The 13,747-nt window shown below is 36.3% G+C and overlaps 1 protein-coding gene across 3 annotated transcripts; it reads right to left on the bottom strand.

Annotated features, from left to right (window-relative positions):
- Positions 1 to 535: 535 nt before the first annotated feature.
- Positions 536 to 12,841, bottom strand: LOC140764375 (uncharacterized). Of its 3 annotated transcripts, none has more exons than XM_073102923.1 (28): positions 12,627 to 12,841; positions 12,344 to 12,515; positions 12,099 to 12,226; positions 10,500 to 10,616; positions 10,227 to 10,373; positions 9,673 to 9,880; positions 9,233 to 9,428; positions 7,779 to 7,900; positions 7,593 to 7,684; positions 7,384 to 7,420; positions 6,990 to 7,050; positions 6,757 to 6,854; positions 6,486 to 6,556; positions 6,237 to 6,410; positions 6,077 to 6,145; positions 5,718 to 5,822; positions 5,541 to 5,630; positions 4,278 to 4,353; positions 4,084 to 4,183; positions 3,924 to 3,993; positions 3,535 to 3,714; positions 3,186 to 3,308; positions 3,028 to 3,111; positions 2,712 to 2,896; positions 2,487 to 2,625; positions 2,332 to 2,391; positions 1,168 to 1,272; positions 536 to 996 (listed from the first exon to the last, which is right to left on the bottom strand). In XM_073102923.1, the coding sequence occupies exons 1-28, from the start codon at positions 12,726 to 12,728 to the stop codon at positions 883 to 885; spliced, it is 3,225 nt and encodes a 1,074-aa protein (XP_072959024.1). In that variant the 5' UTR covers positions 12,729 to 12,841; the 3' UTR covers positions 536 to 882. The 3 variants fall into 3 exon arrangements, with proteins under 3 accessions (XP_072959024.1, XP_072959023.1, XP_072959022.1); XM_073102922.1 differs by having other exon boundaries at positions 5,718 to 5,819; positions 6,706 to 6,854; positions 12,627 to 12,840; XM_073102921.1 differs by having other exon boundaries at positions 6,706 to 6,854; positions 12,627 to 12,840.
- Positions 12,842 to 13,747: the final 906 nt, after the last annotated feature.

The following is a 13,747-nucleotide window of genomic DNA, read 5'->3' on the forward strand; positions in this document are numbered from 1 at the left end:
TTGAAATCATGCGAAAAAGGTGATTTTAATTAACTCTTCACAAACTCTATCTCCACTCATTAATCTTCCTACCAAATTCTTCTCCATCATTAACTACAAAAAAATTAAGGTCTATCGGTTTAGACTGAAAGAGGAGTATATTTAAATGCTTTCAAAATATGAGGGCGAGTATGTAAAATTTAAAATGTTGGAATGAGATATGTCAAAAGGCATAACATAGTTATATGTGTATAAAATAATAAACTGCAAAAAGTATAGACACAGAGCATCAAGTAAAAGAGTTACACAAGAGATCAAACAAGCAGAGCTATGTAAAGAAAGTCTGCACAAAATAAAATTTTGATCAGAAGAATATAAGATCATAACACCTTGAGCAAAGTCAAACTAAAACTAACAAAGCATTAATCTTTCAGTTAACTATAAATTTGATCTTGGACGTGTAAAAGATAAGCAACCAAGCCACTGGACATCCTAACCATCCTGTCCTCTGTCCAATAAAATCATGCAGCAATGTGAATCCCATAACAGGTAGAAATCTAAAGAAGGATAGCAGTTTAACAAAACGAAATGTATGATCAGTTGAACAAATTGTAGCCACAATCCAACTTCAAATACACTTCTTCCCTGTCTCCTTCCAGTGTTGTTTCACCTTGGGGAGAGAGCACTGTGTATTTACATGCTAATAGGCCTCCAGGTAGAGTGCCAAATTATGAAATAAATACGAAATTATCTATTAAAAACAAAGTTCTGCAGTTAACATGACAATTGACTCAACATGTATATCTTACATGAAAAACCCCAAAAGGGAGTAACCTATATTGATTGTCGATCTTCCCGCAAATTTGCCAAGGGGCTCTAAAAGCTGTACAAAAAAGATATATGCTACATGAAGTAGCTGAGTGCTTTTTTCTTCCTGGATCCACCTTCCCCATATAGCTCATTCCACTGGAGAAGCTCACCCATATTTGAGGAATCGGATGATACACTAGCACACACCTAGTTATGATAAACATGTTGAAATCAGCATCTCTCCTTGGGAATAAGGTTGCCATCTCAATGAAACATCAGTTTGCTCAAAGAGCACCAAGCTTACGCAGACTTAAATGGAAGAAATTAGACAGAAAGGAGCATAGCAGAAATTTCGATTTTGCAGCTATGAAAATCTACCTGTTCATGTGCATATCGCAAGTCATCCATGCTTAGTGACCGAATGTCCTCACTACCACGCAGAGGAGGTAAAGATCTACCTTCTGCAAGTGCTAAAATTCTCTCCTGCAAATAGACCAATGAACCAAGTTAACTGATGATGGTCAACAGAAGTACACAGTATCACTTGACCAATTAAGAATAAGTTCCAACCATGTCTCTTAAGATTTAGTGTTTCATATGTTAGTGATTTATAGAAAATTCTAGCAAAATTCCTTAAGAGCCTAAATAATCTAAGATCCTTCCCTTGAATTGAAGATAAAAATGAAAAATAACATGGTTAATATTGACCTGCTAGAGATTATTTTGCATTTATTCTCTATTGCCCTATCCTCTAATTAACTCGCTCTATTCCTCGCTGTGCACACTGTCTGTGAAAAGGTCTTCAGCTGCAAGTGACCAAAACCCAATGTTTTTCAACAATAAGAGATAAATGTGTGTGTCAGCACCAAAGAGGAATAGCTTTTGATGGCCATACACGAGCTAATATTCTTGGCACAAGGTGAGGCTCACAAGCCCAATGACAATAAGATCTTTTTTTTTAAAAAAAAATTCTCTGAGCCCCTCAAACATCATTCCTTCCTGGTGCCCATAGTCCCTCCCCCTATCCTCTACACCCTTCCTCATTTATCCCATGCATTGGTAGTCCTCATCCTAGCAATCTGTCTAATCTATAGAAACAAAGATAGTAGCATCTTGGCAATTAGATGGTCCAATCTATAAATGGAAAGATTAGATTAGATCATATCAGATTGTGTGCGGTAATATTGGAATCAAGCACTAAAGTGCCAGCCGAAGATCAAAAGGTTAGACTATACCTTCGTATCAGAAGTAAAAATAGGCGAACCGGACAAGTTGCTAATCAGCCATTTTGCCCTTATACTACTTACTTTACCATGAAGCCAACTATTTTTTCTTTTTTCTTTTTTAATTTTCCCAATAAAGTAGATGAGATAGAGCCTGAATGTTGGTTTCAGATTTAGCATTTCAAGCTAGCTTGATCAAAGAAAACTTTGACCAAGCTCAAATCTACACTCCCAAATGTAACTTCCTCAAGAGGCCACCCAACAAGAACAACACATTTAGTTCATAATCAAGAAGTTCAAGGTGAAAAGGTACTAATACCTTCTTCTCCTTCTCCAATATTTCTCTGATGGGACGGTGTGCAGCAGTAACACAAAGATTCTGCACACGGATGGCAGAAATCCAAATGCAAATTTGCAGTCATTAAATAAAGCATCATTTAACAACTACCAACAAGAAAACAAAACTAAGCAAACCTTTAGGTCGCTTCCTGAATATCCATCCGTCATGTTTGCTATTGCTTCCAAATCTACATCGTTAGCCATATCCTCTTTGGCCAATATTACTCTGAGAATCTTTTCCCTATTTGATGCATCTGGCAGATTCACCATCAATCTGAAGGACAAATTTAAAATAAACATCTCACATATTGTTTGCTAGTACCCACCCCCCCCAAAAAAATCAGATGAATGAATAGGTACCTCCGAGGAAGCCTCCTTATGACGGCCTCATCAAGATCAAATGGCCTATTGGTAGCAGCAAGCACCAATACTCGTTCTTTATCTTTTGTTCGCAACCCATCCCAATTGACCATAAATTCATTCTTCATCTTGCGCATGGCTTCATGCTCGCCTGGATTCTCACGCCTCCCCAACATACTATCGACCTGCAAAACAGGACTCCTATCAACTGAAGCACAGCTATTATGAGTACCAGGATACAAAGTACTCTGATTATATTGTCAGATAATCGTTATGAACTACTTGCTTAAGATGATATCAACAGCTATTAACTAACCTCATCAACGAAAACAACGCTAGGAGCAATTTTACTCGCTAATGAAAAGACTGCCTTGACATATTTTTCCCCTTCACCAAACCACTGTTTAAATTCAAGGCTTAGATCAGGAAAAAGAGGGAACAGAAAAGGAAAAGTGAGTGAGAGAGAAAGAGAACCTTTGATGTAATGCTCGACATTGATATATTGATAAAATTTGCACCTGCCTCTGTTGCAACAGCTTTGGCGAGCATCGTTTTTCCTGTACCAGGAGGACCAAAGAGCAATATTCCCTTGCAAGGCTGAAGACCAAAAACAAATCAAATATATAAAGTCCAAAACTTAAGCAAAGCACTACAGTTGTCAACTTGCATGACATAAACCATATTGAAATTACAGGACTAATATACTAGTATCTATGAGTTTTGCCTTCTTTAGAACTTCAAAACATGATTGATCATAAGAAATACAACATGCACATGCCTAAAAAGGGTTTCTTCCCTCTGACAAAGGATAAACGGTGTGTACCTTTGTCAATTGTCCTTTACAGAACAATTCAGGCCTTTGCAACGGAAGCATCACCAACTCCTTTAATGTTTCCTTGACATTTTCTAAAGCTCCTATGTCAGTAAAAGTAACCCCAATCTCATTTGGAGGAATGACATCAGCAAGAAGCCGCTTCTCAAATTCATTCTCAGTAACCACATCCTACAAATGGTGAGAAAAGAATCAATTAATGGTTTGAGATGAGTAGCAAAAAAAAATAAAAAAAGTTGGAATTACAACATCCATAGGAAAATATTCTACTAGCATGTGTAACTTGCAATAGAAGTAAAACCACCTATATAGATACACAATAACTTAAACATCCCGACTATTACAGCATATTTGTCAGCATAAGAGATTGCACATATCACCTTGAGCGACTTTTTTGTACTCTTAGCATCATTATGGATGTTTTTTAAGATGTCAAGCCCATGTCTAATGCTGCAATGGCCACCAACATTAGCATTAGCATTCAAGGAAATGGAGAAGCCAAAAATTTCTAGAAGAAAATGTGAAAGCAGCTAAAGCAACCTTTCACTAGAAAGGACAAGCTTAGTGTCCTTTGCTGGAGCCTGAATTTCACCTTTCTTGAGATGATGACTGAAAGCAAAACCAACAACTTTGTCCACACCTAAAAATCAACCCAAGATCAGAAAAGAGATAGTACTAACTACTAAGCAGAATAATCAAAAGGAATTCCAAACAAAGCTAAGGAATATACTCACTTTCATTTGTAAGTGTTTGATCTTTAATGCATATATTCTCAAGATCACTGCACTCCAAACCAACGCGGTTCAGAAACTGAAAAACATATAGTGCAGATATTAACAAAGTTGCAGACATTCAATTTCTAAAAATTAGTGATTACAAAATTGATGGAAAACCAACAGAAAAGTGTAATACATTGATGGTAACATCTCTAATTTCATATAATCACAAAAAAACATTTAGTAATGTACTCTACTTAATTGTGTAGAGGCATGAACAGAAAGAACCAAACGCCATGCTTTTATCAAGCTCAAGTGGCAGGTACAGATAAACTTCTATCAAAAAGCACGCCTGCACCTTATAGGGGAAAACTGATGGAAGGGCTAATGCATTTGTTCAATCTATAACAGTTCTTCAGTATTATACAATATACAGTAAATGTGTTAAATCCATGATTGATAAAGCATGTAGTGTCCTAAACTACTAAGTCTCACTGAGGGAAGCACAACAACAATAGCAACAGTTAAATCTTCAGCTCGGGTTACTTTCATTGAGCTATATGGATCTTTTCCTCTATTCAGCACACAATGCTGCAACATTCTACATCAAACAAGTTATATCATCTATTTTTTAACTACTTCCTGCAGGTTTGTTCTAGTCCTTTCCATTAAAAATATCTTAAAGTTGAATCATTGAAATGGGAGCCAAAATGTCAGGATAAGGAGATTTGGTGATTTGCATAAGCAAAGAAAAAATCAAGTACTAGTTTAATGCTGCATTACATGGTATTGAAAGATCTAGAGGTTCTTGTAAACTGAAACAATCTTAAGGTCAAAAGAGTTCCTTGACAAAGGAGATTTGTGCTTCTAAACTACATATATATATATATATATATATATATACATACAAACATGTGCATAAACAATAAGTTATTAAAAGTGGAGCACACTTAAGATGATGCACAAGATTAGCACTCAAGCTTCAGCCAAGCCAGTGATATCATATAGCATGGGCATGGCAAGCAATTCTGCAGTCATATTGCACAAACATAAAACACCCAAGTAAAGCACCCAAAAGAATAGCAAATTTCACCTAAGTGTTGAAGGATAGGTGAAAAAAAAAAAAATATATATATATATATATATATATAGAGAGAGAGAGAGAGAGAGAGAGAGAGAGAGAGAGAGAGAGAGAACAAATATCCATCTAAAGATACTTCTTTCCCAAGTAAGAACCAGATTATCAGGTTTATTTTGACCATATAGAATATCACAACTTACAGAACGCAAGTTCAGAATGTTGGATTTTGCTTTAATGGTTTCAACATCACGATCCAAAAGTTGTTTCCAGTCTGAAAGTTGGGCCTCATCCTGTAATACTAAATCACAATTTATATTTTATACAAGCACAAATGTCATATAGGTATACTTACCATGCTGCATATGCCAAGGACTTACCTGTGGTAGTTGAATAGTAACTTTATTCGGAAATAGTTTAGTCAGTTGCTTCATTGTCTTGTGAGTTTCTTTACTTCTTTCATGCAGCCTGCTAAAGTTATCCTGCTTCACCATATATTTATAAATTATAACTTTACTTAAGGAAACAAGGAAAGCGATGTATGGAGGAGAACATATAAATCAAAATTAATTGACCGGATAACACTACTGTCAAATATGGTGGGAAACTAAGAATAATCATGGATTACCAATAAATCATTCCTTGAATAAAATGAAAAGAACCTAGTTCATGTCAAACAAACACAAACAACTTGCCAATGAAAAGATTCATTTGTTCTTGTTGGAAAACTAGAGATTACCTGGAAAGCGAAGTCAAGTAGAGCTTGGTTGCACCCAAATTTTGTAAGAAAGAGACTGCCAGGATGTGACTGCAGATAGAATACAGATGAAAAATTATCCAACTTCTACAAACAACAAACAAAAGGTTAAAATGAAAATAACAGAGGTCCCCAATGTTACCTTCTCTTTGCGATTGTCTGCCTGGGTATGGGAGCCAATGACAAAAGTGCCTGCTGGAATACATTCAAGCTTACCCTTCATAGTTTGATATGAATCCGTTGTTCCAGCCAAACATTTTTCTATGTCCTTCAGAAAGAGTACTAAAGGACCATGTTTGCTCTCTTCGGAGACAACCTGAGTAACAAGTTTGGTAAGTAATAATGACAGAAACCGAAGACTGATATACATGTGAAGAAACAACAGACCAACCTCAAGTAGCTCACTGAAGGCAAGTTTTTCGGTATCTTCCCATCCAGGAATGTCGGGATGAAGAGAATCCACTGATCAGAGATAAAAAGAAAAGGAAAGAAGGAGGTCAACAAGATCAGTAACGGAGAAGAAAAATTATAAAACCAGAAAGAAGAACATAGCTCTTCGTTATTTTCTCCAGGAAAATTTTGAGAAAGGTATGGATGGATAAGAGAGTCACCAGAACAAAAGAAACCATGATCTTCCTCACAAAGACCTCCAAGATCAGTACCTTCAGAAATCTGCTTATCAAATCTAACTCCAACCTTCGAGGAGCCATTTTCTTCAAAAGCAAGGAGTACTTTCCCCTTATAACCATAACTTGGACCTCTGTAAATCACCAAAGCAAGACATTAGATAGCATTAGGAAAAGCAATTAACTTAACAAAGTCTCAAGATCCTGTAGAACATAGACAAATAAAGGATAATCATATTAGAAAATTAGCAATATTGGTTAGGTCATACCTCTGACCCTGAAGTGAAATTCCTGCTGACTGTAGAGGCCCAACATATCTTACCTTGTCACCTAATTAAGTAAGCACTAGATCAATAAAATGCATCATGAAATTTTACTAGCAAAAGAGAGCACAGACGCACAAGAGAGCACAAGCAAAAGACTTCAGTAAGAAAATGCTGAGATATATTTTATGGAGACATAAAATCTCTTCTTTAAAGAGGCAGGCATTTGAGTATATGTTGATAGTCCTTATTCTGCATCAAAGGTGAAAGCAGGATAAAGTATGTAGATGTCTCCACAATTTACACAGCATCCATAAAAGAACTGGTCTTTTAATTTGTGAAAAATGAGGTAGTGCAGGCCCTTCATTACAAAAGAGACATAATTTATCTTTCCACATACCTTCTTTGTAGGGCTCAGACTCCTTTGAAGGTTGTCCCTAAAACATTGTCAAGAAGAATATGATTGTGAATTTGTGACTTCAGTTATATCTTTAAATCAGCATTCCAAACAAGCAAAACAATCTAAAATGATGCATCATTGCATACTAGAGTAGTCGTATAGCAGAAAATACAACAACTTAAATCAGTAATCAAGGGAAAAAAGCATACACCCGGTAGCAGGAGGGAATCTATTATAAGCAATCTAGCACCAAAGTGCTTTGCAAGCGCCTTCACCAAAGTTTCCTGATAGATTTCAGATCCTATAAAAATGTTAGCAGAAGTAAATTTGTCATCAGGTCGCATTCAAAATGGGATGAACATAATAGCATTAAATTAACAAAACAAAGAAGATACCTGCTGGACCAGATAATAGCACACGATGGCTTAAAGATGAAATGTCTTTGGTAAATTTAAGAGATTCCTTGCATTTCAGGTGAACAAATGCACATGATAAAAGCACATTTTTTGTACTTTCACTGGATAGGAGACAAAATGTTAAAGAAGATTGATGCATCAGAAAATTTTTATACTCCAACTTAGAGAAATCTAGTGCAATGGAAATACTGTTCTAGGAAAATAAGCAATATAGCAGAACACGTATACAAAAACATCAATGACAAGGATAAAAAGAGCAGAGACATATCACAATTATATTAGTCTAAACTCTAAAATACACTTTTAAAGTGAGAATGATATTCTGATTTCATGGAACAAAATGAAACAATGCAAGCTACCATATATTTTGGGCAATTATGAAATTAGCAGAACAATCAATTCTCATCCTAAGAAGAAATAAGTCCATGTGTTTGTGGCTTTGTGCCTGCATTGACCACTAATCATACCGCAGATGGAAGTGATTGCATGTAGACATGCAAGTCACCTTGAGAACAGCCTAGCTTTCAATACATGCAATGTAAACCAAGCAATATGTGCATAATGGCAGCCAAAAACATTATTTAAGACAAAATCCTGCTAACAAACTTGGAAAATTGCCCAGAGCAAACCTTTTAACACAAAATCCTGCCAGAACTTTCAAAAATTAACCAGAAAATATTGACTTAAAACAAAAATAACTTATAATATAGAATTACAACAATGGCCCGCCAGCTTTGTGCAATTGAACTCATAAAGTACAAATATGTCTCATGCGAAAGCATAATGCAACGGAAGCTTATACAATCAAAAATTTTGACATCATCCTAGCACTAGAATAGCTTCAATTCAGAGTCTTATCATGCATATCCGAATACCTAACTGAAATAAGACTATGTATGGCACATTTGACTGACTTAACTCTAACACCTACAAAAGGATAAATAGACAATATATAACTGTCTGACGTGCGTCAAACTACCACAGCAATGACATCAGTAACAAGTGATCACAGAAAATTTAAAAAAAAAAAAAACTAAGAAACCTCTTAACTGATCTGATCCTTAATATCTGTTGCTCCCTTTCAAAGTAACATTGGTTAGTGGGTTTAAACTGTAAAGGGTCTAATGGGGTTAATTGGTTGAGTCAACTTTAGTCATGCACATTAAATGTTAAGATTAAGTTTGCATTCATATATCTGACATACGGTAACTAGGTAAATTTCCAATGCAAGGTTAACTCTAACCCCCAGTCAGGGTCTGTCTGCTAAAGCACCGGTGTGGTTGCTTTACAGAATCTAACGATGCAGATTCAAACCATAAGAAAGTGAAAATGTAAAGTGTTATTTACAAAATCTAATGATGCAGGTTCAAACCATAAGAAAGTGAAAATGTAAAGTGTAATTTGCAGAGTTCCATTTAAAATAAAAGCCATACCTCAGATAATAAGGAAAACTATCAAAAGAAACTTGGGTGTCACTGGGATCAACAATAGCCTGTTTTAGACCATCCTTAAAGACTTGACATCTAACAGAGGATGAAGTTGCTGGGCAGTCAAAATAGTCAGGGGATTGCATCTGATCTTCTAACATATGGTAAGCATTCCCGGCCAACTCTAGGTCAGTTGAAGGTCCTGCAAACATCACAAGGCAACTCAAAATCATAATTTTACAAGTCATATTCTAAGGTAAGCAACTAAAAAACTGTTTGTTAAGTGAAAACTTTCTTCTACATAACTAATAAAACCAATGCCAGAAGAACCCAAGCGAGCATCATTTCAGTTACCACACTTTCTGGTGATCGATTGTCCACTCTGGAATAGAGCTCCCTAATGCACCTTACTAAAAGGAAGGAAAGTTCTTGTTGGGTAATCTTACCATTAGGTGCCTGAGGAGGAAGAGCTGAACGATCTTTTCTAAAAGTCGACAAAGATGCCAGTATTGATGCTCCAGCAGTGGCTGAATTGTCTCCAGATCTGGTCTCAAAATGTAATCCTTTGGGAGGGGCATGCTGTCCCTCTGGGATATTGCATGGAGAAGACAAAGCAGCTTTACTCGATTTTTCCTCAGGAAGTTGCTGAAAAATCTAATCGACATATCAAGGAAATCAATTACCAATGAATTAATTGGCATACAATATTTATCCTCCTTATCCAAAATATAGATAACCTGAACCCCTTAAATTATCTGGGGCCAGATGTTTCATAGTTCATAATCATGTAAACTCAAAATCTAACGCAAACAGCTCATCAAATTTATATGACCTTATAATTTGACACGCCATGAAAAGGGAAGAAAGGATCATCCGTTAGAAGGGAGAGACGCAGAGACATTTGACTCATAAAATAGCACACCAAAAAAGCCCAAAATTTTTCAAAATCACAAGCGCAGAAGAAATGCAAGATACTAGCGCACACATTTGAGAAGGATACGTAAGCATGTCTTCTTGATGAACTAAAAACAACTTCATCTCCTGCAGTCAATATAACATTAGAATTTTTCTCAATGATCTTCCCATTTACATGTACAACTCCTCTAGGGCCCAAGTTTTCAAGTAATACAACAGATGCGCCACCATTCTGTCATAGAAGGAAAAGGACAAACAACAGAAAGTTAAAAAGCCAAATTGGTTTAACATTGAAATTAGTGCATGTAATTTTGTGAGGACCAAATCAGTTCTATAAAAGAAATTAATAAGATCGTACCTCAGATTGGCTCAATCTACATATAGTCGTACCAACAGACGAATCGCTCAATTGCAAATCGCATTTCCGACTATGACCAACAGTGAAATTAGACCCACAGATAGGAAGATGAGGATTCTAGACAAAATGAGCCATTGTTAAGATTTCATTAGGAAAATAAGAACACATTAAAAAAGGTAAACTATTTAAGAAAAATGATTACTAGGGTAGGAGGATTTATATTTCATAATTGAGAGCTAAAGATGGTAGCAGCTTCTAATGCTCTAAAACATGCTAACTAAGACGAGCAATGTTTACTAGGCTCTTCATCGACCATTCTTATGGCAGAACATCTTTCAATCATTACATGGATTTTCAACAAAAACTGACAAGATAAGAAGGTAAATTAGGGGTGGGGAATTTGGTTAAGATACAAGTCACGTCAAATTTGGATCAGGTTCGAAGTCCTTCAACCCAGTAAAGACCTACTTGTAATCTGGTTTAAGGAAGGAAAGTTAAACAACCAATGTTATACTTTATGGATCCATACCAAACACATTCAACAGAGGAGAAAAATATTGCAATAGTACTTGTTTTAATGGAAGAATATAGAAGAAAGACAAAACAAGTTCTTGAATGAATGCACTATGTTTGAATAACTAATCTAGCCAAACTATCACTATTAGAACTCTTTAAATAAGAAATAAAATCAACTTAAATATAAATTGCATTAAAGAACAAGTTACAAGTGTAACACTTAACACTGCAAATTTGACTCTTTACTAGGAAGAGAAAAAATTAGAGTTCCTACAAGAAATAGGAGAAAGAATCCATCTTTAAATCAAATTATACTCACTTCCTAATCCAATGACTGAGCTAGATCTAGCATTTAATTCCAGTTGGCATGTACATTCCTAACACTAACACTTAGGGTAACTCAAATGGAAGTGAGTTTACCAGATTCAAATCTAAAAGATGTAAGAGTTCATGCCTAATTAACTCGTCTGGGGCAAGAGACCTCAATTATGTTCCAATCATACACATGTGATATTGATCTCTTGAATTGACTAAGGAACACCTACACCTACATTAACTTGCCTGTGATGAGAAATCTCAACTATGTTCCGAATCATGCGCATGTGGTATAAATTGGCTTGATAGTTGATACCATCCCAATCTATCATGAATCAAGTAATGGGGTCCTCATAATTTGTGATGTAGGCCAACACGATGTTTCTTGCAATCAAATGTTTCAGTAGTGATAATAGAATCCTTGTCCACTGCTCAGAAATATTTCGAACAATGCATTTCACAATTTTTGGGTGAATCTAGAATGCGTAGAAGCAAATCTTCGTATTGACCACATTATCCCCAGAGTGTTCCATGTCTGAGTTTTACTGATACTACTTCAATTGAGAGTTGAGACCAAAGACATACCTTCAAGAGCAAAATCTGCAATCGGTGCTACTTCTAGTACATCTAGGTATGAAACTTAGGAAAAGATCAAAAAATTTGACATGAAAGTACACAAATAACAGAATTCTGAACACCCATTACCGGAAAATAGTAGGTCCGCAAGAAGCCTAATAAAAAAACCATAAATACTTATTCCCGACCAACCTGAGAGCACTGCGAGAGAAGCTTCCCCCATGCAACGGTAGAAGGCCGACCTTTCCCGGCCCGCTTCTTTGGAAAGTCCACTTGCTCAAGAATCTTCACGGCATGCTCCGTCTCTCCCGGCAGGCCTTCTGCAAAACCCCCATAAACAAAAAATAAAAAAAAAAGGATGCATCAAGAACTCAATAAATCTAAAATTGACACCGCCCAAGAAAATTCTCATGCAAAAACAAGATGCTTAAACCCACCCGGAGGAGAAGAAATCCCAAGAACGGTGCTTTGCTCCAATTCCTCCACAGGCGCAGCGGCAGCCGTCTCCTCAGCCAAATTGGCAGGGGAAGCCAGATCAGAAGGAACCCCTTGAGGCTCTTGATTCGAATTCAAAGAATCCTCTCTCGGCGATGCCACCCCTGCCTCCACCTGAGGACTCCAACAATCCACCCGAAAACCCAAATCAGAATTCCCACAAAACAATCACTACCCAGAAGCTTAAACCCCAAGACACTCCCCAAAGAGAGGGAAAGATCCGACCTTGGTGCGCTTAGACCCTCGCGGGGTGCTGGAAGAAGCCGTCGGCGGCGTCGGCGGTCTCTTCGACGAAGCCGCGGCTGAGCTCCGCCGCGTCTCCACCATCTCTACGCTGTTCCCTTTCTCCTTCCTCGCGAGATAGGTTTCGGATCGGCAGAGGAGGAAAAGGCGAGAAAGGAAGCAGAGAGAGAGAGAGAGAGAGAGAGAAAAGAGGGAGAGGAAGGTAGGAGGAATAGATTACTATATAGGCTACTCTGGTTTTATTATCATTATTGGCATATATCAAAAAATGTGAGAGCGAAATAATAAATATTTTTGGTTCGTTTATTTATTGGTTTGGTGTGGGTGGTATTAGTCCATTCCGAAGAGAAGAGAGGGAATAAAAGTTGGGAGGGGAATTATGTGTGAAGGGCTCAAAATTATATTATATACAATGAGGGATGTAAATTTAAAAGAAAATATTTTATACCAAATTTAAATTTACTCCCCGGTCCTTTTATTCTACAGTACAATACTTTATTCCAGAATAATAATTAAATATCAATATAGCTCTATTCTAGAATATAAATTAATTACATCGGACAATAATTTACTTACCAATTTACTCTCTTTTCTTTTCTTTTCTTTTTCCCTTCATTTTATATTACATTAATAATAATTATTACACTTATTTCATAATACTAATAGATATAAAAATAGTCATTCCTACAATAAATTCCTAATTTTGTTAATAATAAATATGAAAAACCCTAGTTTAATACATGGACCAACCTTAAAAATTAAAAAAAAAATTGGATAATGCTACACTGCCTATTCTGAAAACAAGCAGTGGGCAACTGGCAACTGCCACGCAGAGTGAATGTTTTTAGTACTTGCAATATATCCTATATCCGGAAAAAGAAACTCTATTCCCTACTTATGTTCATACTTCAACCCAAAATTTTGATGCATTTTTCATGTATTTTATTCAGTATATCAGTTGCATGCAGCCATTTCAGCATATGTTTGACATAAGATTGGACCTTACATGCCATTATTTATTTTATTTATATTCTTTATTTTACCACCTTGGCATGCCAATCTTGACTACCAATTGAGGGATTAATAAATATATGGGAGAAAAG

This window comes from Typha angustifolia, chromosome 8, assembly GCF_048772165.1.
Source record: "Typha angustifolia cultivar Huaian chromosome 8, ASM4877216v1, whole genome shotgun sequence".
NCBI lineage: Eukaryota > Viridiplantae > Streptophyta > Magnoliopsida > Poales > Typhaceae > Typha > Typha angustifolia.

Excerpts from the sequence above, each read along its gene's own strand:
- LOC140764375 (XM_073102921.1), bottom strand. The coding sequence starts at position 12,728 with ATGGTGGAGACGCGGCGGAGCTCAGCCGCGGCTTCGTCGAAGAGACCG. Across the intron at positions 5,631-5,717 it reads TTACTATTCAACTACCACAG|GATGAGGCCCAACTTTCAGA; the intron begins GTAAGTCCTTGG and ends TTAGTATTACAG. Across the intron at positions 997-1,167 it reads TGCGATATGCACATGAACAG|GTGTGTGCTAGTGTATCATC; the intron begins GTAGATTTTCAT and ends TATCATAACTAG.